The 25,324-nt window shown below is 38.7% G+C and overlaps 2 protein-coding genes across 4 annotated transcripts in view; one reads left to right on the forward strand and one right to left on the reverse strand.

The window, feature by feature from the left end:
* Window positions 1–11,250, forward strand: part of ano5b (anoctamin 5b) — a 39,797-nt gene extending 28,547 nt beyond the window's left edge. For all 3 annotated transcript variants that reach the window (XM_041791619.1, XM_041791704.1, XM_041791783.1), the window contains 14 exons: window positions 182–297; window positions 388–522; window positions 1,082–1,187; window positions 1,272–1,332; window positions 1,747–1,898; window positions 1,978–2,052; window positions 2,144–2,369; window positions 2,549–2,730; window positions 3,306–3,403; window positions 5,095–5,225; window positions 5,355–5,560; window positions 6,302–6,489; window positions 8,787–8,892; window positions 8,998–11,250. In XM_041791619.1, coding sequence (XP_041647553.1) covers window positions 182–297; window positions 388–522; window positions 1,082–1,187; window positions 1,272–1,332; window positions 1,747–1,898; window positions 1,978–2,052; window positions 2,144–2,369; window positions 2,549–2,730; window positions 3,306–3,403; window positions 5,095–5,225; window positions 5,355–5,560; window positions 6,302–6,489; window positions 8,787–8,892; window positions 8,998–9,222 — 2,007 coding nt within the window. In that variant the 3' untranslated portion in view covers window positions 9,223–11,250. The remainder of the gene's footprint in view (window positions 1–181; window positions 298–387; window positions 523–1,081; window positions 1,188–1,271; window positions 1,333–1,746; window positions 1,899–1,977; window positions 2,053–2,143; window positions 2,370–2,548; window positions 2,731–3,305; window positions 3,404–5,094; window positions 5,226–5,354; window positions 5,561–6,301; window positions 6,490–8,786; window positions 8,893–8,997) is intronic.
* igdcc3 (immunoglobulin superfamily, DCC subclass, member 3) overlaps window positions 1–22,705 on the reverse strand; it is a 142,291-nt gene extending 119,586 nt beyond the window's left edge. The window contains exon 1 of the mRNA XM_041791902.1: window positions 22,605–22,705. Coding sequence (XP_041647836.1) covers window positions 22,605–22,686 — 82 coding nt within the window. The 5' untranslated portion in view covers window positions 22,687–22,705. The remainder of the gene's footprint in view (window positions 1–22,604) is intronic.
* Between the last annotated feature and the right edge of the window lie 2,619 nt (window positions 22,706–25,324).

Below are 25,324 nucleotides of genomic sequence, written 5' to 3' on the forward strand. Positions count from 1 at the left end.
TTGATCTGTCCCTAACAAATAATGTTTTTGTGGCACAATCTTAATGTTATAAAATGACAGTGATAAAGGAATAGTACATCTTTGGAAACCTGATTTTCCTTTTTCTTGATGATCTGTTTTTCCTTCATTTTCAAAGATATTTTACCAAACAGCAGATTTTGTTCTTTTCTTTTCATTCCAGTGTCGATACTGGAAACGAGCCAGAAATGCCGAGTGTGAGAGCGAGCGTTACAACTTGTACAAGCACTGGGCCCGGTTTCTCTGCTTCTACAAAGAGCAGCCTCTTAACCTCATCAGGTATACAACAACACTAGGATACTCGTACAGTCTGTTTCAACACGTTTTATTTTTTGATTTGTGATATGCTGTGTGATTCTGTGTTTGCAGGAAGTACTACGGGGAGAAAATCGGGATCTACTTTGCTTGGCTTGGTTTCTACACTGAGATGTTGTTCTTTGCTGCTGTCATGGGCCTTATATGCTTCACTTATGGCGTGCTCAGTTATGATGACAACATATCAAGGTTAGTACCAGCAGAGGGCATCAGTCTGATTAACTCACCAAATTCTACTATAACCCTGTGGCCATTAATCAGCTGTAATAATGACAACCACCCTGCTGGGAAGCTTCCACTTTAGTTTTTGAATACATTTACATGAACCCAGACTGAATGAGTGTTTAATTTACCCTGAAACCTTCAGGGTTAATATGCAGTGGTTTGTTTTGTTACCTTTGCACTAAAGAATTGTTATATCTGCTATCATAATCTAACCTGGAAAGAGATTATCTTGGTTTTAGGTTTTCAAACAAGGATTAGTTTTTTGACTCTAACCCTCAAGAGCGCCTGTCTGTGCAGCCATGAGCAGTGCATATTTTTCTGCATCACTTGTCACTCTCTTTGCTTTCTTTGGGCAGTTGGACATAGTGATCTAGCTTAACTATAGACAAAAGCATTGAAAGTACACAGAAGTATATTGGGGGGAGAGGTATACGCCACAACATAACAATATGAAGAGATACTCGTGTTAACAAACAGTACAGACTTTTATTTTATTTCTATTGATGTATTTTGCTTCTTTCAGCCAAGAAATATGTAACCCTAAGATTGGAGGAAGTATTGTGATGTGCCCCCTGTGTGACAAAAAGTGCCCGTTCTGGAAGCTCAACTCTACGTGTCTCTCCTCCTGGGTAAAACATTAAACCTTATATATACTTAGTTTAAACCGTTTTTGATGTATTTGAACATATCTGTTTACAATTGTTTTTCTCCAGCAATCCCATCTGTTTGATAATGAGGGAACGGTGTTCTTTGCCATCTTTATGGGAATATGGGGTAAGTGTCAATCTCTTACTCATGCTGTGCTCAATCTGTCTTTAAGACCCCACTCAGGCTTCAAACTCTATTTCCTACTGCCACATCCTGGAACATCCTTCCAGGATGATTTTGTTGCTGAACAGCAAACTGTTGGCCAAAAATGAATGAAACTGACCTCATGTTCAGCAGTGAGCCAAGAAGAGTCATGGAAACACATCATAAATGCATCATAGTCCTAAAAATTTGCACACAGGCACTCTCTGTTCTCAGTCAGTGCAAAACAGCAACAAGTTAAAGGTCATTTAAAAAAATCTGTCCAAAAAACAAATGACTCTCACAGTGCAAGACTAAGTTCTCTTTGAACAACTTTTAGGAGGTAATCCCTTCCTAATTTCACAAATTTTGTTTCCATTTATCATTTCTGTCCAATAGTTACTCTGTTTTTGGAGTTCTGGAAACGACGTCAGGCCCGGCTGGAGTACGAGTGGGACTTGGTGGATTTTGAAGAGGAACAACAACAGCTTCAAATCCGGCCTGAGTTTGAGATCCGCTGCACTAACAAGAGACTCAACAAGATCACACAGGTGCTGCAAATGTGTCAATCATACACAAAAATAAACACGACAAATTGTATGTCTTTAATACTACGGACTTTTCCTTTAGGAAATGGAGCCTTATCTTCCTATCACCAGCAAGTGTGCTCGCTTCTGCTTCTCAGCCACCACTGTCTTATTCTGGGTAACTCCTCCTTATCTGATCTGACTGTGTGTGCATATGTTAATGCTTTGTTATGTACCGTCACCTTAGTACAGTCTGTATCTCTCCACAGATTTGCCTGATAGTGGCCTGTATCATCGGAGTCATAGCCTACAGGCTGGCTGTGTATGCTGCCTTTGCCAGCATCATTAAAGATCCCATGAGGAAGATCCAGCTGGTTGGCAGATTCATCACTCCACAGCTGGCGACCTCTGTCACTGCCTCCTGCATCAACTTTGTCATCATCATGATCCTCAACTTCTTCTATGAGAGGGTGGCTATTTGGATCACTGATATGGGTGAGGGGGGTTTGATCTAATGTTAACTAAATCAGTGAAGGCATAATAAAGGGACAGGAGTAGAAAGTGTGTTTGGCAATGTTACAGTGATCTGAGTAACACTGAGACACTGTCAACCTATCTAGTTGCACTTTCCTGCCATCTTTTGTTGTTTTGTAACCAACTTTTTCATCCTGCAGAAATCCCAAAGACCCACCTGGAATATGAGAACAAGTTGACAATGAAGATGTTCCTCTTCCAGTTTGTAAACTACTACTCCTCATGTTTCTATGTGGCCTTCTTCAAAGGAAAGTTTGTGGGCTATCCCGGTGACTACTCTTACATGTTTGGCAAAAAAAAGAGCAAACTGAGGAATGAGGAGGTGAGTTGTTCTTGCACTTCTAGACAACACTGGAAATACTGCTTCAGATACAATACTGATTAAGTTTTCATACTGTGCTGACATATATCTCTAGAAGAAAATCCCCCATAAAAGCAAGCAGGTTAATAACTTCCTTCAAACATTTCTCTACAAGCGAGGACAACTTTGTGATTTTGGTGCTGTCATTGGGAAGCGCTTTGAATACTAGTGTTTTTATGGCTCTCTGCTGTCAATAGTCAGGGCTGTGCATAATTTTTCAGGTTGCATGTCTGCACATCTAGGTCATTCTTGAGAACAAGATGAAGGAAATTCCTCAGACTTTTCACAGTGACATGACTGAAGCACGAACTGACTACATTTTGCTGTCAGAAGTCATGGTTATTAGGCTTCAAGTTCATCTGCACATGCAGCTACACCACTAAAGAAATATGATTTTCTACCAATCACATTACCGCAAAACTCCAGCCTTTCTTCTTGACCCACCACTGCACTTTCACTTTATAGCGCTAAGGCAAGCATCAGGTGGCTGTTCTAGTTTACTTTTGTTTTTGTAATCTAAAATCTTGTTGTTCCAGTGTGACCCTGGAGGCTGTCTGATTGAGCTGACTACACAGCTGGTGATTGTCATGGCGGGAAAACAACTATGGGGGAACATTCAGGAAGCCCTGCTGCCGTGAGTCCATCAGTGCTTTGCATCTGGTTCTTTCTGCATTATCTCAAGAAACACAAGAATTGTTAAAGGAAAAAGGAAGGACATCTGCATGTTGCTGAGAATATACAGTGCTTAACAAATTTTTTAGACCACCTGTCATATTTGTCTCAAAGACCATCCAGCATCATGAAGTGCTTTAATGCGGACTCTTTCATTTTCAGTGAGCTCTCCACGTTTTACCATTTTGAACAGGAATGAGGAATTTCAAACTGAATTCACCCAAATTTGAGCCGGCTCACTGGGCTTCTCTGAGAAGTCAGAAATTAACCAAGCATAACATTCAACCACTGAGACTATTTTTTTCTGTTCAGGAATGCAAGTAAATAACTATAATTTGACATATTAATCAAGAAATATTAATGTGCTTTACTATTTTTTCAGTTTTTTTGTAAATCAGTAAATTTGAAAATTCATGGATAACAATAATAATTATATTTTAGCATTAAAAATATCATTTGGGTTAAAGAGCTTCTACATATTGTGAGAAACATAAAAAATGATTTTGGTAATTACCAATGCTGTTAATTTAGGGCAGCTGTGGTATAAACCTTACTTTGGTTAGGGTTATGGTGGTCTAATAAATTTGTTAAGCACTGTATGTATAAGCTGAATCGTAGTGTGTTATAAAATAACAGTATATCAGGCATGTTAAGAACTAATGGTGTAAATCATAAAGCCAAATGTCTGTTATATGAGAACTGAATGTGGTGTAACTTAGAGATTCATCCTGGAAGATTCAGAGCAAACTAGCTTATGCTTAGTTGTTTTGTATTTTTGGCTGACTAAGAAAATCTGACAATTTATTCATCACCATTTTTTTATGAGTAAATCGACTATAATTCACCTGAGCTTTTGTGGGGAATGCATTTTTAGTTTGTTCCACTTATTTAAGATAAATGCAGCCGTTTAAGTATAAAACATAAGCCTCGTCTTTGAACACAGTAGTTCTCACCAAAATGATGTAGGTATATGAGAAAAAATTATCAATCTTACTAAACAATAAAAAAACAAAATTACTTCTTTACTGTTAGAAAGTCTTTTTACTATGGGAAATTGGTTTTCCAATAAAAGTTCTTGACGTCTTGGGAAATTTCTTTTAAAAATATTTGAGATTTCCTAAACCCCCCTAAAATCCCATGAAATTCCCTCAAATTTCAAAACATTACCAAAAATTCCTGTGATAGTGCTAAAAAAAAAGCTTTTTAAAAAACAGAATTTCATTTAATATTCCCTAAACGTTTCACTGAAACTATTTTCAAAAGCCAATAAAAATTTGTCCCAAAAAAAGACTGAATATTCCTGAAGATTTTCAAGAAGGTTTCCAAAATTTAAAAGCAAATTCCAGCCAAACTTGTATGGAAATTCCAGACGAATATCTAAACAGCAGAATTTATTTCTATGCTGTTGGAAAGGCAACATTTAATGTCCTCATATCTGCATGCAGGGTCTTAGGAGGGTAACATATAGTAACATTATTGAGAAAAAATCTAAACTGCAACACAAGACGAATAACAGAATACTTTAGACAAGCACAGTTTTAACTCTGTTGCTGCCTTAATAGTTGGCTCTTTCTACACATGTTCTCTTTGTTTTATGCAGTGTCAGATCTGAGTAATTTCACATCTATTTTTAATTTATTGGCTTCCTCACAGGTTGATGCGGAACTGGTGGAGCAGCAGAAGAGGACGACACAATCCTGAGAACCACAACAGCCGCTGGGAGCAAGACCACGTCCTCCTGAACTTTAGTCAGCTGGGATTGTTTTATGAGTACCTGGAGATGGGTGAGATACTTGACTGCTTGTTTCTACAGTAGAGTCAATATCCAAGAGTCAGGAAGAGAGAGAAAGTTGGCGCTTAGATAAATGTGTATAACTCTTTCAGTCCATTTGCTTTGTATGTTGTCATTTCAGTGGTACAGTTTGGATTCATCACTCTGTTTGTGGCCTCCTTCCCCCTGGCTCCCCTTCTCGCTCTGTTCAACAACATCTTGGAGATCAGAGTTGATGCCTGGAAATTCACCACCCAGTTCAGACGACCTGTAGCATCCAAGGCCAGAAACATTGGAGCGTGGCAGGAAATCCTAAATGCAGTTGCCATTTTGTCTGTTGTGACCAATGTGAGTTGTGTTAGGCTAAGGACACACCATAAGATTTTATGCCAGATTTTACCCACGATTCCTAGTTGGGCAAAGCCTGTACCAGTCTGCACAAGTTGGGGACAGTCAGCATGTCTAGTTGGCACAAAAATCTGTTAGTGTGTGAGGGGCGAATATACGAATCTGCAAGTGTGTGAGCGGAACAGACCCAAACTGATTTCAATCTCAGTCAGTCAAACATGTTTGAATTTTTTGAGCCAAATCTGGACACAGCTGGATAGTGTGAACTGATTATCGACCTAACTGCACACATGTGCCAATGAAAAAGAGAGGGTGGGACACAGGAAATAGCTTTAAAAGACAAAGGGAAGTAGTGGGAATATCAAAACCATCGCCCTTGCAAGAGTTTGCGTGAGAGTTTGAAGTGTTTGTTGGGTTGGAAAATCATGTAGTCTGCGATCTCTCATCAGGCGCAGTTGTTAAGTGTGTGACCCCTGGTCTTTCAGTCGTCATACAAAAATCTGCTGAGGTCAGCCTGTTAGTGTGTAATCCTAGTCTTTTCAAAACCTGTAAATACTGTGAAAGTTGTGTAGTGTCCCCAGCTTTAGTGTGTACTTGTTTTAAGCAGGTTCAATATGCGCTCGTTTCTGTATTTTATATGATTAATGTGCCACATGTTTCTATTACTGTGGTCAGCTGTTAGTAGATATTGCCAGAGGAAAATGCTTCACTGACAGGATGTTATGTTTACTTCTGTTGCAGGCTTTTATTATGGCATTCACCTCTGACATGATCCCCCGTATGGTCTACCTGTACGCTTACAGTGAAGGTGTCAGCATGAGAGGCTACGTTAACAATAGCCTGTCAATATACAACATCTCACAGATACCTGAGGACAACATGCCTGAAGAGACGGACTTATGGTTTGTTAACTCCACCAGCACCTGCAGGTATCAGAGCTCAGAAAGCTTTTATACATCATGCTCTAACTAATGAGCACTAGAGATGCACCAACTGTAATTTGACATCAACTAACATTGGCCCTTTTGACTTAGATCGGCCAATTGCCATATAAAATGGCATACACTGATGGCAGAAGCTGATGATAATTGTGTTGCATCAAATTAATGCTGGAAAGCTTGTGCCTACACCTAACTAATGAGAAGATGTTTCATTGGCTAGAAAACATCTCCAGTTGGAGAAACTCTGATTTGTTTTCATGGTCTTACATGTAAAAATGAATGTTTGAAGTGCAAAACGGTGACACACAGTTCATAAAACATTTCCTCCTAACATTTAATAGTGGGAACTACAAATGAGTACTACGTCATTCTGAAGCTCATTTTAAAAACAGACAAGGGCAGTTATGAAAAAGTTACAGAAATATACAAATATCAGTATCATACAGAAGCACATTTTATTCATCAAAAAAAATGAGATTATGACAAAATAATTATCTGAAAATTACAAGATTGTAGTCTCTTAATCATGAGATATAAGTGTATCTCAGAACTTTGGGATCTGTATTTTGTAATTATGAGATCATTGTCTTGTAATTTTAAGATCCTTGTCTCATAATGATAAGAAAAGATTTCATTATTTTTAGATCCCCATCTTGTATCTTAGTCACACAGTAGCAGAAGACTCCCCTTGGGGGAAAGTAATGATTTCTTCATAGAGAAATGCTACCATAAAGGTCATGTTTTGAGCTGTTACGACTATGCCAAGCGTTCAAAGTGCAAACAATAAAAACAGTTTTTATTCTGTTGCTACTTTTGTGCCCAAAAGTAGGGAAATATTCAGGTAAAAAACACTTTTGGAGAATCAGCAGAAGACAGGGATTAAAAAACCTCTGAAGCCTGGATGAGTGGTATCACACAGCAAGCGTCCCATTTAGGTTCAGTAGTTTTGTCATGGTTTAGCTCATGTAACTCTAATCTTCCTCAGCTGATGTCTGCCCAGCCTCTCTCTCTACCAGTTTGGCTTTTTAAATGTTGATAAAATAAGGACAAAGGATAGAGGATGGTTGATGGTATATCCCTGTTTCAATCAAAGGCATGTTTGTGGCAAAATTAGGATTTTTTTGACATGCTAAAGGGACTTAGCTAGCTTCTTAGCTTCCCACCATACATTCAGGTGTCATCAGAATAACTTTACTGCAAAGAACCTATAGTAATAATCACAATCAGTGCATCTCTACTTGTATTTTTGACAAATGTTAAAGCTGTGCTAATTGACCTGGAAAACCACTCATACACAGTGTTTGGGAAAGAGCAGAGCCTTTGAAAAAAAAATTTGGAGAGTGACTGGATGAACGTTCTGTCCGTCACATCTTTACGGGTCAATCAGAGCAACATAACACGTGATGTAGCTGCTACTGAGTTGCGCCGACTAAACTCCATAGGGAACTGCATAATGCCAACCATGGCGACTGTAGACATGTCAGTACACAACTTGTCGTTTTTGAAAAGAAAACACCTCAGAGCTGTTTTTTGTTCTTCCTTGAAAGTTGATCAAGTTCTGATAAAACTGGCGCTTTAGCAGCATCCATGCTAATGTCTTACGCCATAATTGCATTGGTCTCTTGCTGCTGACTGTATACGTCACAACTCCGCCACGCCAGAAAGTACTGCCCCTCGTTGCTGATTGGTCCTGTCACTTTCTAACTGGGCCCAAACGGTTCAGACGGGAGCTTTGGAAGATGGATTCGCCAGTGAGAAACACAGAAATGGGCGTATCCATCTGCGATGCAAGGTTAGCTAATTGGTATAAAACATGGACAACTGGCAGGACAACTGTGTATGGAAGTAATTTAGCATCACAAACCCATAGAAGTTCATCATCAGACTGCATTTCTTCTATGAAGCATTTTATTTTCACTACAGATTTACCAAGATGTCTTTTAATGATGGTTTTGTCTTTAGGTGTCCTTAAATGTATTTTTGTATTTATACATTTTAGTGTTGTGTGTGAGAAAAAGCAAATTTCCCTTAGGGAACAATAAAGTTGAAGTTGAGGCAGACGTATAATCTTAGTGACTAGAATTTGAGCATACATCTAAGGAGCAACATATTTCCCCCAAAAGATGACTGAATCCAGAGAAAACAACATCACAAGGAGAGAAAAAGTTGGACTGAATATTTGACCAATGTGTTACCTATGTGTATTAGTACAAGCAGATGTGAATAATTAATCTAATGTAAATTGCTTCCTTAATGATTCCCACCTCTATGTGTTTTTTTAACAGATATCGTGACTATCGTTACCCTCCGGGCCATGAGAAGGAGTACGCTCACACCATGCAGTTCTGGCACATTCTGGCAGCTAAAATGGCCTTCATCATTATAATGGAGGTAAGACAGCAAAGCTTTCCCTGCTTCTTATTTGAAGAATAAATGCTCTGAATATGTAAGAAACTGGTTGTACCTCGACTATAATCACTAAATCTTTCCCCTTAGCATGTGGTCTTTGTGGTGAAGTTCTTCGTGGCCTGGATGATCCCTGACATCCCGTCTGATGTGAAGGCTCGGATTAAACGAGAACGTTACCTGATTCAAGAGTACCTGCATAACTACGAGGTAGAGAGGCTCAAACTCCAGCTGAGTGCCAGTTTCATCACAGAGCCGCAGTCAGAGATGTCCTCCATGACAGACAAACATGAAGTGCTGTCTGAGTGCCTGTAGCCCTGATTCCCACCTGAACATTCATAAACAAGGGCTCCTGTCTGCGGGTTTTGTTGCTGAACGCACTTCTACATTAGGATCTGTTTTCGAGGCATCAGGAAAATGTATCTGTTCTTGAGTGAGGGACAAACTTCTGTGCAATCGAAAAAAAGAGTAGAAAAGATTGTGACTGCAGCTTGAACCATTTCCTGTTATGCCTCCTTCGGTCATGGCTGAAAAAAAGTGCTGAAAGTTAAAGTCTGTGATGTTTAACATGTGAACCTAAGTGTTATTAACATTAAAAGATTTAATTATGATATCATAGTTAATTTTCTGCATGTGATTCTCCTAGTGAGACAAGAAGGATAAAAATGTTGTGTGTCTGTCGTCAAAATGTTTGTGGTTAAAAAATTAATGGTCATTCATCGTGTTTCTTCTTTTTGTCCTCTAACTCAGAATGTAGAAAACAAACTAACAGGTTTCAAACATATCTAATATGAAACACATTGTAACTTTAGGCAATGCTTATTCCTCAGACATGTTTCTACATATCTATAGCTGGGCTATTAGAGTGTATGTTTTATTGTTTTTTTTTTGTACTACATTTAGGGAAACACTTTTAAAATACTGTGCATTTGGGAACGAAGTACCTCCATCATACTGCAGTGGTACTGTAACAATCAGACCTTTGGTGTCATGAGTTTAAGGTACTGCAACACCATCTTTGTGAGAGCAGCTGCATCATCCAAATCATGCTGCGGGACCAATTGTAAGACTGACCAAAAGAGGAAAAAATCCATACAAAAAAACATCTTCTGCTTTAATATAATCAGTTTGTATGTGTCAGTTTAAGCTCTTTTCAGTATAATTTGGTGGTACACTGCCTTTATTCCGTTCACAAATGTGATACTATTGTTGTCGCCATGTTTTGTCAGTGTAAACAATCATAATCATTCCAGAGATGATGAACAGAAGATGGGATGCTACTTGTTCTGTTTGGATAACTTGAGGGAGAATCATAGAGACTCTAGCTGGTTACTTTTTTACGGAAGCCCAAAGAGGTCACACATGCAAACATTCTGTTTTCTCATGATACCAACTTATGTTGTTATCTTAGGATATCAGAGCTTCTTATCAATATTGAGTCATCTATTTTCTTGAGATCTCAAGAAATTGATCTGTTTTCATGGCAAAAACAGCATACTTTTTTCAAGATAAAAAAATAAATAAGTCAAGGTCTAGAGAAAATGGAAATTTAGACATAACAGGAAAACAATTAAATAAAATGCATGTCCTCTCAGGGCTTTCAGAATGTTTAGCTGTAGATATTTTTAATGAGTCATAATGATTAACTTATTGATCCATTTCTGCTCGAAAGTTTAAACGTTAAAAGTTATTATATGATCCTGTGATCCTCGTGGATCTTTTCTAGATGATATACCATGTTCTATTTCCTGCCGCCTGCATTTCCTATACTAATAAATAAAGTTGTGCTAGAGTTTCTACTTTTTCAAAGCAGGTTCAGTGTTTCTTTTTTAACTTTTTAAGCATGATGTGCATTAAAATCAGTCTTAGTTTTAGTTGAAACATATCTGCTTTTTACACTGCTATTCATGCAGATGTCATTCCAGTTATGTAACACATTATATTGGACTAAACCTGGCTGACTTCAATCTCAGGATTAAACATCTTCTAACGTTTGTTAAGCATCAACTCTGAATAAAAAATGAAAATGTGAGAGCGGGTTTTTTGGGGGGTGGGGTCCTGCATGGTGCAAGAAGCATTTCCCAACAAATATATTGCCTTAATCGTCAGTTTTTACTTGTTTTTGTATGTTTTTGTAAAAGAAAAAATAAGTTTCCTATTTGAATTCTGTATCTCGTTTCTAACATCTGTTGCTGCTGCTGATCATTGCAAAGTAGTGGTTTTGTTTGTGCATGAGTTGCAGTCATGTAAATATTTTGTCATTAAATTTTAAGTTAACTGTAGCCTGATGTACAGAAATGCACTAAAGCTGTTGATATTCTCAATAAATGACGAAGTGTCTCATTTTAGTGTGACTTTGATTTTTCACTTAAACAGTATGTATGAACCCTTAAAAAACAAACAGAAATTTAAATTCAAATACATTTGGCTTACAAGGTCCGTGCCTCTTCCCAAAAACCTTATGACCCTTTGAACATAACAATAATACTGAAATACTTTGCTTTGAAAAGTATTACATCTCATATGCAGTTGTTTGATGTATTCAAAGTAACCCTTTCACTCAATGGAATATATCTGAATCTATGAAAATATGTTCTTCTTTTAAAATGTGTAACCAATGGAAATGAAAAGAAGTCTCTTTTTGGTGAATGATACTTTAAAATTTAATCAGTCAGCACAATGAAGGGTTACAGCATAAAATTCTCTGATATTTATTTGTCAGGAAGACAATCATAGATCTAATATATTATGTAGGGCTAAATACTTTAAACATATTTCTTCTTTTTGTGTGAGGAATCCTTTTATTTTTTAATGTTTTAAGTACATTCAGTTCTTAATTATTCCCCTGAAATAAAGTCATTCTTCTACCACTAGATGTCACAAGAATCTGTTTTTACATACATCCCCTTGCAAAGTTTAAAAAGAAGAGAGAAGCATTCTTTCTTACAGATTTCAGTGGAAAGTCTTCTGGTGTAAAATGTGCTCTTATATCAGGCTATAATCTAATCTAATCTATAATCAACAACCACTTCCAGTTGCATTAGGGCACTTTGAAATGACCGACATTCCACCTTTTCAATGTATGTGTATTATTTTGGTCAGGGTTGGGCAACTGGCAGCCACATGCAGCCCTGCACCTCACTCAGTGTGACCCCCAAGTCAATTACAAACACCAATAAACTATAACATGGAGAAAACATGACTAAATCTGTCATGAAAATAGAATCTTTTCTCCTACAATCTTCAATAATTGGTATATCTTAATTCTTTAAACAGAAATACAATTGGCTGTAATAATTCCTATTAAACTTTTTATATGTATGCCTAAATTTTCTTGGCACACTTTGGACCCCTTGGTACCTATTGAGTCTACCTGAGTATTGTTTGCTGACCATGTTGAAACTATGCCACAAAAAATCAAGACAGTTCTGAAGGCAAAAGGGGGTCTGACCCTGCACTTGCAAAGTGTACCTAATAAAGTGGTTGGTGAGTGTCTATTCTGGTTGGCCCCCCACAGGCAGACTTCTCTAACAAAATCAGTAACGTCACTCATGGTGCAAAAGTGTTTAATGTCCTGAGGTATTCTAGGAAGACTCTGCAGATTAAGGGATTTATTTGGAGAGGCTTAAAACTAAACATGTGTTCTATCAACTCAGAAAAAAGAGCTACCATTGCAGTATTGGGTTGTCGGGTTAACACAATTAATTTTTTTAGCCACCAACAGTTATTCAGTCTGACAGTGAAAGACTGTATGGTTCACTTTGATTCAGAATGTGTTCTTCAGCCTAGCCTAGCTATGTTGAAACTAGTCTACACAGGTGGGACATCTCTAACTCATGGTGCAAAAGTGACTAATGCCCACAGGAATTCTGGGAAAACTCTGCAGACTAAAAGATGATTGTCAAATAATTTGAATACAATTACAAAAACAACAGTCAACTCATAAATCTTGCAGTGCATGATTGCTGAGTTTAAGCAAATGTAACAAAAATGCTTCTACTTCTGTAAATCCCACCATAACTCTAACATAATTAAACTCCAGCGAGTACACATGTCTACAACTGAATAAAGATATGGCCTACTGACAGCCTACATGCAATGAAGCTAGATTTGATTCAGGCACACGGAGAGAAAAAGTAAATTCAGCAAAGACTAGCTTGTTCTTATCAAATAAAAGCATGACACCACCAGATGGCGCTCCATACCAACAAATGACAAGAAACACACACCTAAATTCACACAGCGTTTTGCTTCCTTCCCACCCTTTCTTTTATCTTGTCAGACATTTTATTATTGCAATTCCTAACATTGTATTGGGTTTATCAAATGTATTAAAATGCTTTAATTTATCCAGATATAGTCCTCAGATGTTCGTTTTCAAAAATCTGATTCTTCTCTTTCAATTAGGCTAATTTGGTTAACCAATCTAACCAAACATAACAAATATTTGCTTTTGCCTGTGTGTGAAATTGTGCTTATAGGCATAAATTATTGATGCATTCCTACATTTAGGAAAGAAGACTTTCTTTCTTTCTTTCTTTAAGAGAGCAGCTTGTTGGAGGGGAATCCACTCCTGCTCGTTTGGTTTCCATAGCACCGCCCTCAGGAGAGCTTCTGCTTACATATATCTAGATGACTGTCGTTGTTTTTTGTTTTTTTGTTTTTTAATTCAGCATAAAAACGCCAAATAAACACGTATAGCCTGGACGGTGTTGCTGAGAAATCACAAATACTTTGGGGTCCAAATAAAGTGCTTAAGAGAATTGTTTCCATATATCCCCCCTAATGTTTAACGAAAATACTAATACAAAAAGGCACATTTGCATCTCTTTTTCTTATGATATTTTCACTGTGGTCATCGTTTACTCTGAGCCGCTGTCCAGATGTTGCACGCGGAGCTGCTGTCGCTGACCTCGGTGCTGAAGCACGACGTCAGATGAACCTGCGCTCTCCACAGGAGACACGATCCAGCCTCACTCCCTCTTTGATTCACTGAAGCCACTTCAAACACCCACAGCTGCCCTTTTAACTTTCTTTTCTCACATCTTTATTCATCCTCTCTCTCTTTCTCTTTGTTACGGACACACGGGTCCATTACGACGCTGGCTATTAGTCCCTTTTTCCGTCTTGTTTTCGTCGTGATGGCACAGCGCGCGGCTCCTGTGCGCGAGGCAGGAGAGGAGTCGGTGGCGGACGAAGGCGCACAGCTCGTTTGATTCCTTACGCGAAGGCTTTTCCCACTTTAGCATTTTTATTGTGAGAATTAGACTTGTGCGTTTGGGATCGTCACCTTTCTTGGACTCAGGTCTGGTCAAACTTGGTTTCTTTCTTTTTTTTTTTTTTTTTCTTTTCTTTTTTTTAACCTTGTAGCCACTGACTGTCGGCCATCCTGCGCCGTAACATGACGAATAAGCAGTAAAATAACAGAGAAAAAGGCCCACACATAGAAACTGGATATGGAGTCTGTGAAGATGAGTGCCACGGCGGGGGTGAAGGAATTCGCGGGGAAGGCCCTGGGTCATATGCACAGGTAAGGACGCGCATTTTCTATTACCTGCCATGGTGGCGCGTGCGTTTGTTTATGTGTGCTTTATTTTAACCAGAAAGTTAGAAGGGACTGCAGGTCACTAAAAAAAATGTTTTACAGGTTACAGGGATCTAGTCACGCCTCTAGAAGTGAGAAGAAAATTATGCAATCACGTTTGTGTGTGCGCGCGTGCGTGTCTATCCTGATGCTTGCAGAACGTGAATCTCATTAGCAGACAGGTTGTGTAGGACGTGCAGGCCACGCGCGATATTTTTGGGATTCATTCATGATTTATCACACGATTCATAGTATCTTTAGAAAGCAGTGACGCACGAATATGTAAAAAAAACTCCTCCTTTGTCTTATTGGTTTAAAATCAGCCATTTGTCGCCCTAAAAGGCAGGGTTTAAATGGATGTTACCTTGTTCAACATTACTGTCTGCATTTGCACTGCGAATTAAAAAAACTGCAGCAATATTTATGGTGTTTCTTTGTAAAATCATCCTCCACGTCTTGCAAGCATGACTCGAAAATAATGTGTGCATTTTAAATTTCAAGCTGAAACAGAAATCCAACTAAAACTGGAGCCTGACTGGCACACATCAGAGTGAGGTTTTTAGGATTTGTGTGAATATTATGAGGGGAGCCTTTCAAAGGCAGGCCTTTGCTTTTACTCCACATGTTAAAGGCTACTTATTCGATTATTCTATTTTAAATGCTGCCTCATATTCGTTCGCAGAAATTGGATAGATTTATTTTTTGACCACATTTTACAGCCCATTTTGGATAAACGTTGTGGAGAGGTTATGAGTCTTTCCTAGGAGGGTAAAAAAAGGAAAAGGTTTTGAGGAATGCCCACAGACTCGTGGTGTGTGCGTGTGTGATGATGATGATGATGATGATGATGCTGGAGCTGCTGCTCGGTCCCGTGAATGCTAATGAGAGAAAGTGAGCGGGCTGCTGCAATGCGGTACAGTGAGGGACGTGTTTGTCTTTACTGAGCTCTACTGGCACTTTCTTTGTTTATAGCTTAACCCCTGTCATTTTTTCTTTTTTTTTTTTTTGGCAAACTCTGGCTAAAATATTTGGCTTTTATTTTGATTGACCTTCTGACTTGAGGTTTATGCCTCCAAGCTAGAAAATAAAGCACACAGGCCTCAGCATACTGATGGTAATTGGCTTCTTCCATTTCCTTCACTAGAACACGTGAAAGAAGCACAAAAGCATTCTATAACGAAGCGTCATTAAAAATAAGTCCCATCATCTATGATCTCAGTTAAGTGCATCATGATATTTTCTGAGGGTACATGTGAGACCCTGACCTCCTACTGGCTGCTACAGGGTGATGGAGCGGAGGCAGAAGACCGGGGATGTGATCGAGCTGACGGAGGACGGGAGGCCCCGGGAGGCCGTGGAGAAGAAACCCCCTCTGTGTGACTGTAACTGCTTCGGTCTGCCTCGCCGCTACATCATCGCCATCCTGAGCGGCCTGGGCTTCTGCATCTCCTTCGGGATCCGGTGTAACCTAGGCGTGGCCATAGTGAGCATGGTCAACAACAGCACCATCCACCAGAACGGCAAGATCATCATCAAAGAGGTGTGGCGACGACTGATCGTGACGTAGAGACAACGTAGACTAAATGTCCCCAGATTCAAGACACCTGGGTTTATTTTTTTTTAGCCAAAAATAAGGGAGGGGAAACCATAAATAATTTAGGATATCAAATAGCTATTTAATATGAAAGGCGCATTCAACTACAAAAGAGCAAGCCTGTCCCTAATAGTTAAAAGACCCTTTACATCATGAAAGTAGCAATAAATTCAACAAATGCCATTACAGTATTTAAATCACCTGTAATAATAGCCTACTTAATCCTTTATGATCATGGATATGATAATGTTTAAAATGTCATATGCTATTTTATTTGCTTTTATTTCAATATTTAAAAAAACAGACATCAATGGCATCGTTATATCTTAAATGCAAAGTTAAAATCAGGCATTTTACCGATGCTGAAAAGAGACATTCAAGTCCTTGTTTACATACAGGGCAGTTAAACAAGTAGTTAAAGACACGTGCCTAAAATGAGTCCCAATTCCTGATATAATAGTGAGCTAGTTGTCAAATATTAGAAAGTCTATATGGCGTATTTGCTTCAAGGCTAAGTGGTTTTATTTTTGCTACATTTTTACGTTTATACGCCAAAACTTGCCTATAAAATCGTACTTGAATCGAATCGAAAACATACAGTTATTTGATACAGCGTAACTTTCTAGTCCTCCCTTTGATCGCGTGAGACACACAAATTGATTTGATGGTGACATCGACGTCGTCTGATCAAAATAAATGAAGGGCCTTCAAAGAACAGGCCTGGCTTTGTAGATCAATCGATTTTTTTAATCTGAGTCTTAAAACAATACTTCATTAACAATAACATTTGACGCTAGTTTAAGGGCGATTTGTCCCTGTCAGTCACCAATCACAAAGCTCAAAATAAAACCGGTCATTATGGCAAGAGGACAGTGAATCTTAGATACAACAATACCACTGTCCAAGCAAGTATAGGCTACAAATTTGATTCTGTTTATTCAACAATTCTTTACCAAAAAGAACCCCTAACGTTCTTGTAGTGTGCCACTGGATTATGCCTCAGTTCACCTTTACAAGTGCGCGCTAGTCCCATTTTACCCGTCCTTGATATGACGTCAGCAGGTGCCAAAACTACGGATTCTTTCAGAATAAAAGTATTAACAAATACTCTCATACTCTGGATACTGACACTACCAAATTTAATCATTAAGATTACCCCCCAAACAAAACAAATAAATAAATGACTAAATGTTAAATTATGAAACTACACGAAACAATGTGAATCCTCTAACAAACAGGCTAATCAAAATCCTCTTCGTTTATTTATGTAGCCTGCTGGTTTTGTGTTTGATCCACCAGAAAGCCAAGTTCAACTGGGATCCAGAGACTGTGGGGCTGATTCACGGCTCTTTTTTCTGGGGCTACATCGTGACACAGATCCCAGGAGGATACATCTCCTCCAGGCTGGCTGCGAACAGGTAGGCGGCTCTCCCCGTGGGTCTCCAAAAATAAACTACAACACAGAGGCTTCATTTGGCAGATGAAGCTTTGTGATTTTTAAAAAATGTTATTTGGCCTATTTAACAGAATGACTGAACAGTTGGCAAAGACTGCAGCTTCCTCTCACCCTCTTTCTCTATTGTTTTCTAGCTATTATTAAAAAATACGCAGGAAACGAAAGTGAGCACATGGGGACTGAAATAAATTCAGTCAAGACAAAAAAAAAAAAAAAAGCTGAGGTCAGATATAAAAATGGAGCCGTTTATTCCTTGTTAAATGTATGAATAGTAAATCGACAGATTTAGGCAGAGGATCCCTACATGAGGACAGGAGACAGAGATCTGCTGCAGAGCTGCAGGGAAGCAGCGGGTTGGCAGGCCTGCAGCCCGGGTTCAGGGCTCTCTGCCACCTGTTAATGAGCTCCCTCGGGGGATCCGGTCTAATCTGGAGCTCTCGCAGGGCGTGGAGACCAGACCCTGTCGTGTCGCCAGAGGGTTTAATTCACATGAGCAATGCCAGTGCGTCACGTATTATAATTAGGCATACGTAATATTACAGACGCTAGGGCAACACCATGAATAAGCATACAGTCTATGTTTTACCTGTTTCATGTTGATGTAGGATGGCTATAGAATGGTCATTTTGGCGACATTATAGGTAAAACAAGCCGAAAGAAAATTAAAAATCCTGGCACTAAGGCCAGAATCTTGAGTTTCTTGAGAGAATTTAAAAATTGAAATGGCATATATCACCTGATGTTACTAAATAATAGACGATCTTTGTTTTAAATACAGCTAGACCTGCCAATTATCGTTACATCACTAGCTAACAAAAGTCTCCTTTAAAATGTGTTCTTCTTTGTGGTTTCTCTTGTTGTCCGCTCCCCGTCTGGTTGATTGACACGCGGATGTAATCGAATCAATTGGTCTCGTGCCCAACAGTAGTCTCAACCGGATTAGGGCTTGCCCCCCGCGTGCAGATGAGAGGGGCGGGAGAACGTGACAGAAATGAGAAACAGCTCGGTGTTTATGAAGGGCCTGGTCCTTCCCTGTAACTGACTCAAACCTGCATCAGCTGCCCCCTCATGGTAAAAATCATCCAAAACACTAATTTTCTCCCTTCCTTCCGTTAAATTAAGACGAAATCTTACACTCGTCTGCTTATAGTTTATGTTATTCACAGTGTTTGTTTTGAAATAGCCAACGGCAGACAACCTAACATACAATTACGACATAAATCTTTCAAAAACTGGCAAACCAAGTCAGTAATCATGACGTTATTATATATTAATGTAATATTTCACACGAAATGTATTTCGTGAACAGCCCCAAGCCAGAACAGTTGCTAAGCGACTAATAGGCCTACGCCTCGACCTTGCTTTTCCGGGTTTAAATATTTATTTCAATGACGTATGAAAGGCGCATGGTGCTAATCGTAACGGTGGAATAATCTACGTAGCTGCTTGCTCTTGCCAGGTACAATGATGATAAACAAAACGTATACTTTCTTAAAATATATAAAGACCCCAAAACATGTAGGCCTACTGTATAAAATAGGCCCTAAGATCGTTCATATTCAAAAGAACCCAGAGGACAATTATGAATCATTTTCTCGGAAAATTAAGATTGTATTTCATGTAATACAATGTGTTAAGCCAACCCTGTTATAAAGCAAAATTAAAGCTGACTGATGACGCACATTTGGTGCTGCTGAAATATTTATGAGAGCACCCAAATATAAAATGCTATATTTAAACGTATTTAATCTTTTTCAGGGTATTTGGAGCAGCCATTGTTCTGACCTCCACCCTCAACATGTTCATTCCCTCAGCTGCTCGAGTCCATTATGGGTGTGTCATATTTGTGAGGATATTACAAGGACTGGTTGAGGTGAGAGGATGTTATCATCTAATGGCGTATTGCTGCATTTTAAAGCCTATTTTTCTGTTAGTAAAACCTGCAGTAGTCTGTAATGGATTAAAGGTCTCTACCAAGTAAAACTAGCATCAAACATGCCCTCATTGAATATAAAGACTACATATGTCAATAAGATTACATTGCTATGCCGACCAATTACTGGTGTTTTGAAATAATACAATACACAAAGAGATGAATTCCTAATATTTTTACCCAGCCAGAGAGGAAAGACTGTAAAATGCTCTGGATATACAAACAAGAGGAAATGTGAGATGCTGTATATTGATCCAGTCCACTACAGCTGATTGTTTGTGGGATAGTCCTGCTCAATTTTTGCTGTCGCACTCTGTATCCTGGAAACACAACAGCAGAGTGTTGGTTCACAGATAGATGAGAAGAAGGGCAAAAGCACATCAGTCCTCTGGCTTTGTAGTGAAAGATGACACTCAGATTTCAGCCTGCAGTATAAATAAAACAGAGAGCTGGTGCTACAGGCCTAAAGAACAATGAAACTATTAGATGTCAGCTTTAGGTTGCATATATGGGCATTATTTGTATCAAAAATTTCTTTTGGAAAAGGAAGTTGAGTTTTTTCATCTGACTCCAATGTTTTCAGTGAAAAACTATCAAATGCTTAGTCATGATAGAGCGAATTTATACCAGTTGTAGAAGTGTTGTAGAAGGCTTTACTGAAGGCTGTTAAGAATAAACAAAATCTGATGTAATTACCTGATATTTTCTGCGTTTGAGGCTGATGAAACAGCTCTGTAAAGAAGGTCCATGCAGAGTGTGTTTTTGTGTCAACAAATTTTATTGAAATTAGCTGCTGATGAACATTTAATAGCTGCAGGGCTGCTTTGCTCCATGAACAGCTCATCAGGTCCTCCATGCTCATGGCACTGTACAATTTGTTCATGTTAATTAAAGGGGTGAAAATGTTAATTTATTTCAGTTATTGGATCTGATACTGGTTTGTTCAAGTTCATTTCTAAAATTGTATTCTATCACAGACTGTACATCCTAAAATCCTTAAACAACTATGAAATATGGCTTGTTGTTTTAAGGTTATAAAGCTGTCTTAAATGTGGAAGATGGAGTGTTTAGTTTGTACTTATATACCTAATAATTCTTGACTGTTGTTGTGTTTGATTCATCCAAAATCGACACACTCTACACACATTTGGCCTATTACTGTTAATTGCACATTTATTCAAACCAATCTCGTTGCTGTTGGATGCAAAAAAATACTTGACATGTAGTACTGACCACTCCCTAATTTTGTTTATCTTTTAAAAACAATTTAGATAACGAATACGTTTCTTGAGATTATACACCAAAGAACATGGAGCTCTCGTCTTCAGTTATATGTTTTTTATGTTCTTTCATCATGAAGTCATGTAGTATTTTGTGATATGGTGTGTTTAGGGAGTGACGTACCCGGCCTGTCATGGCATCTGGAGTAAGTGGGCTCCTCCTCTGGAGAGGAGTCGTCTGGCCACCATCTCATTCTGTGGTAAATACTTAATTTCTGTTTGACATTTAAAAATTGGCATCAGAATTGATGTGTTGCCTGATATGCAACATAATTGGATGTGTATCACTGTACTGATTAAAACGTCTTGTCTGTCAGGCTCATATGCTGGTGCTGTGATAGCGATGCCTCTGGCTGGGATCCTGGTCCAGTACTCAGGCTGGTCCTCTGTGTTCTATGTTTACGGTAAGATTGATTGATGAGAGATGCATGTGTGTGTATTGTTCCCAAGACAAATCAGGAAGCAGGCATGGTAAAATGGCAAGTAATATTTGCGTAGAGAGAAATATTTGGGGGAACATGTTAAGCAAGTAACACAACACAAGATAAGAGGGTAGATCTTGGGTATGATTCACCCTTTTGACCAAAGTTAGCAAAGGCCCCGTTACTGAATGGTTCTAAAGATTATCTGTTAGCATTGTTACGAGTGATATAGTCAGGGTTGCTTTGATTTAATACTCTAAATATTGAATGTTTCCAGTATTTACAATCTGAAATTCTGCTGTGTTGTAGTAATATCGAGGACAGATGAACACACACTCAGTGGATGGTTATGTGGAAAGAAACAATAGCCAATCACAAAGCAAGCTGACTTTAGGAGGAAGCACAACAAACACAGCCACCGTAATGATGCACAATATGTCAATTCCGCCATCAGCGGATTCTTTATCAAAAACAATAACAGAAGATAATGTCAAAGGTAGCAGGGGGGTCATAGGTGTGAGTCCTTGCTTCTAGAATCCCCCAAACCCTGAAGAAAACCATCTCAGAATAGACTGTAGACAAGAATAACTGCAAAGCAGACTAGCTCCATTGGTGGCTACAGGCTCTAAATGATCAACTGTAACTTATCAAGAACTTCTACTTATCAAGAAAAACTACATAAACAAACCAACCATGTTGTATCTGTCATGGCGGGCGACATGACACAACACATCACATCCAGTTAAAAACACAAAGTTAAGGATTTCTTTGGATTAAAAAAACGTAAAACATACTACAATTGAACTGATGAGGAAGGGAGTTGAACTTTCAAAAATGGATGTACGAGGTCTCTAACAGCTGGCCACATAGAGCTTTTTTGATCTTCAGTCATGTCTGAATGTGCAAGATTTGGAGTCTTGATAGTTAAGACTTTGGCTGTTGGTGAATAAATCTGATAGTTTGTGGTGTGCTCTGTTAGTCATCTCATTGCACACCACACACTTTAAGAACAAAACTGTTAAATCTGTCATTATTTGTCATCATGTGTTGAGTCTCACATTTTTAAAATTGGCTAAGATTTTGAAAATCTTTTAGTGTGTCCAGCTTTTGGCTTAAGTGTTTTTAAGCTTGACTGAAACCTGAAGAGTTTGACACTCAGAGAGTCCAGTGAATGTCAAATGGATTTATCCATGCAGTACTGTGTATTGATTTCCTCCCCTCGATGTTTGGGTGTGTCAATAAATAACCCCCCATAACTCTCCCTCACTCTGGACTGAATACAGTTAGATTTCCTGTCTGGGTTTTATTCTCCCAGGCTACTGGAAACATCAAGCTGCCAAGGACTCTTGTTTGTGTGTGTGCCTACTTGTGCATTCAAAATAAACACCTATATTTAATCTATTATTATCCTAAAATGTGACATGTTACCTGTGTGTGATGTGCAGGGTGCTTCGGCATTTTCTGGTACATGTTCTGGATTTTTGTGTCCTATGAGAGCCCAGCTGAACATCCGACCATCACTGATGAGGAGCGCTGCTATATTGAGGAGAGCATTGGAGAGAGTGCCAAGCTAATGGGTCCTTCTGAGGTGAGGAGAGATCCACAAGACAGCACCTAAGAGTGACGATGAAATAAAAGAATGAATACTAGCACCAACATGACATCAAGCTAAAGTTTCACCTCCTATTTGTATTTAGTGTTTTGCAAGCCAGAAATGATCAGTCAAGTAATGAACATTGTAATGTTTTCTTTCTCTGTGATGATCAATTCCAGAAATTTAAGACCCCTTGGAGGAAGTTCTTCACCTCTATGCCTGTCTATGCAATCATTGTGGCAAACTTCTGCAGGAGCTGGACGTTTTACCTGCTGCTGATCAGCCAACCTGCATATTTTGAGGAAGTATTTGGCTTTGAAATCAGCAAGGTGAGCTTAATATTCAAGGCTACCTACACAGGACTAAAAAAGATATATTATGTAGGGATAGACCAATCATTGGCCTGACCACTGATACTGGTATTTGGCATGATGGCCCTTTAAGGTTTCTGACTGAACATTTAAGTACTGTTAACTGCAGGTACACTACTTTCCTACAATTTAGGGCAGCATTTTTGAACGGATGCAAAAAAACAAAAGAAAAAAAAAAAAAACAAAAGTAAAAAACTGTAATGGTGACACTAAATAAGAATACACACACTCTAAACTCACAATCAAAATTGAGCTAACATATAATACTGCAGCTGATTTTGTTTGATGTTTTCTGTGGCTGTAGGTAGGCATTCTGTCAGCTCTTCCCCATTTGGTGATGACCATCATTGTACCCATCGGTGGCCAGCTGGCTGACTACCTGCGCAGCAAGAACATCCTGTCGACTACCAATGTCAGGAAAATCATGAACTGTGGAGGTGAGAAGACTGGGCGCAGGGTGAAATCTCATTTTCCACACCTCTCTCTGCACAAGTACAGGGTGTGACTTTCAAGGTGTTAGATCCATACTGCTCTATTTTTCAGATGTTTTTCACTGAAGGATGGCTTAAACAGATGGTTGTGTTTATGTTTTTGAGAAAAAAATCCATTAGTCCAGTACTTACACACAAGCTGATTGTGAATGTGCATTGATTTCATATCCATCTCTTCTGTAATTGAGTGCAGACTGTGCATCAGGCTTAATTCAATTGGCACCACGATGATCAACAGCCTGTGGGCTTTGTTTGATTCTGTGTGTATGTGTGTCTGTGTTTGGGACCTGCTGTCTGTCTCTGTTAGGATTTGGCATGGAGGCCACATTGCTGCTGGTAGTCGGATACTCTCACAGTAAAGGGGTAGCCATCTCCTTCCTGGTGCTGGCAGTGGGCTTCAGTGGATTTGCTATATCAGGTTAGTACACTTTAATAAACTCTAATTAAGAGTCAATTTCAAATATGATTTAGGATATCATACTGTGTAGTTAAGTTTGCATGATCACTCTAGGAGACTTTTCTAGCTGATATGTTGTAGTCTGGCTTTAGTGTTACATGGCAGTCTTTAAAATGGGCCAAATTTTTTAGAAGAAATTCAAAGTATAGTTTAATCTTATTTGATTTGTTTAGTGTGGATAGTAGCATGTGAGTATCAATTCTTCTCATGCCTGCATAACTAACATAATGACTAAAACCACAAGGGGGTTAGTGTAGCTTTGAAAATATTCTATTTGTATAAATAATCAAAAAGCAGTTGGGGTTTACAAAGGGACATTTATCAGCCTGCATTTTCTTGAGAGTGCAGTGCCTTTCCAATTTTTGGGAATTTGATAAGAAATTGTATGAGAACTATACTTTGGAATTTTGGGGTATTTGCTTATAAATTTTATGGAATTTAAACAGGATTTTTGAGGGAAAAAATTTCCAAGAAATTTAGAACTTAACTCTTTTTTTCTGAAATTCCAAAACAAGAATAACAGAGATCCCCCCCAGCAGACACCATTTCTTACTGACTGAGGACCCCCAACAACTGACCACCTGGCCAACACCCAGCCAAAGCATATGCTTCAAAACCTGTCCAGTGTGGTATTTTCTTGTAGAAACAGGGTCTTTGGGAGATTTGTGGACATCCTTTTTGGTCAAAACTACTTCCTGTTCAAAGGCAATGCTAAGCTTTTAAAGTTGTCAGGTCCTACTGATCCCAAATAAATGGAAGAAACAAACAGTATATTCCAAACAAAACCTCAGGACTCAGGAGGTTAAAGCCTACCAGGTTAACCATTTCCCTATTCTCCCGGCACTGATGCAAAGCTAACCTAACCTACTCCTGTCTGTAGTTTCTACAAGACAAAAGTGATCCTCTTATTTAACCCTTGTTAAAGAAGAAACCAAGTATATTCTTCAGGTTGTAAAACACTGCTACAAGTGTAATTATTATTTGCAGCCTTAACTTCCATTGTTAACTCTGATATTAGGAGTTTTTTTTTTATTTTCAATCATTTACTACAAACAATAGACAGACAGAACCCCAGAGAAAATGTAAGTGTAATTCTTTTCATAGCATTTTTTCATAACTCAATCAAAGAGATGTAGAAACTGTGACCATTAAACTTCATTTATACTGTAGTTCAGTAGTCAGGGTGTTAAATGGTATAAGGTTTATGTGATGTTAAAGATGTATGTAGCGTTGTA

The sequence above is a fragment of the Cheilinus undulatus genome, linkage group 1 (genome assembly GCF_018320785.1).
Source record: "Cheilinus undulatus linkage group 1, ASM1832078v1, whole genome shotgun sequence".
In the NCBI taxonomy this organism is placed as follows: Eukaryota; Metazoa; Chordata; class Actinopteri; order Labriformes; family Labridae; genus Cheilinus; species Cheilinus undulatus.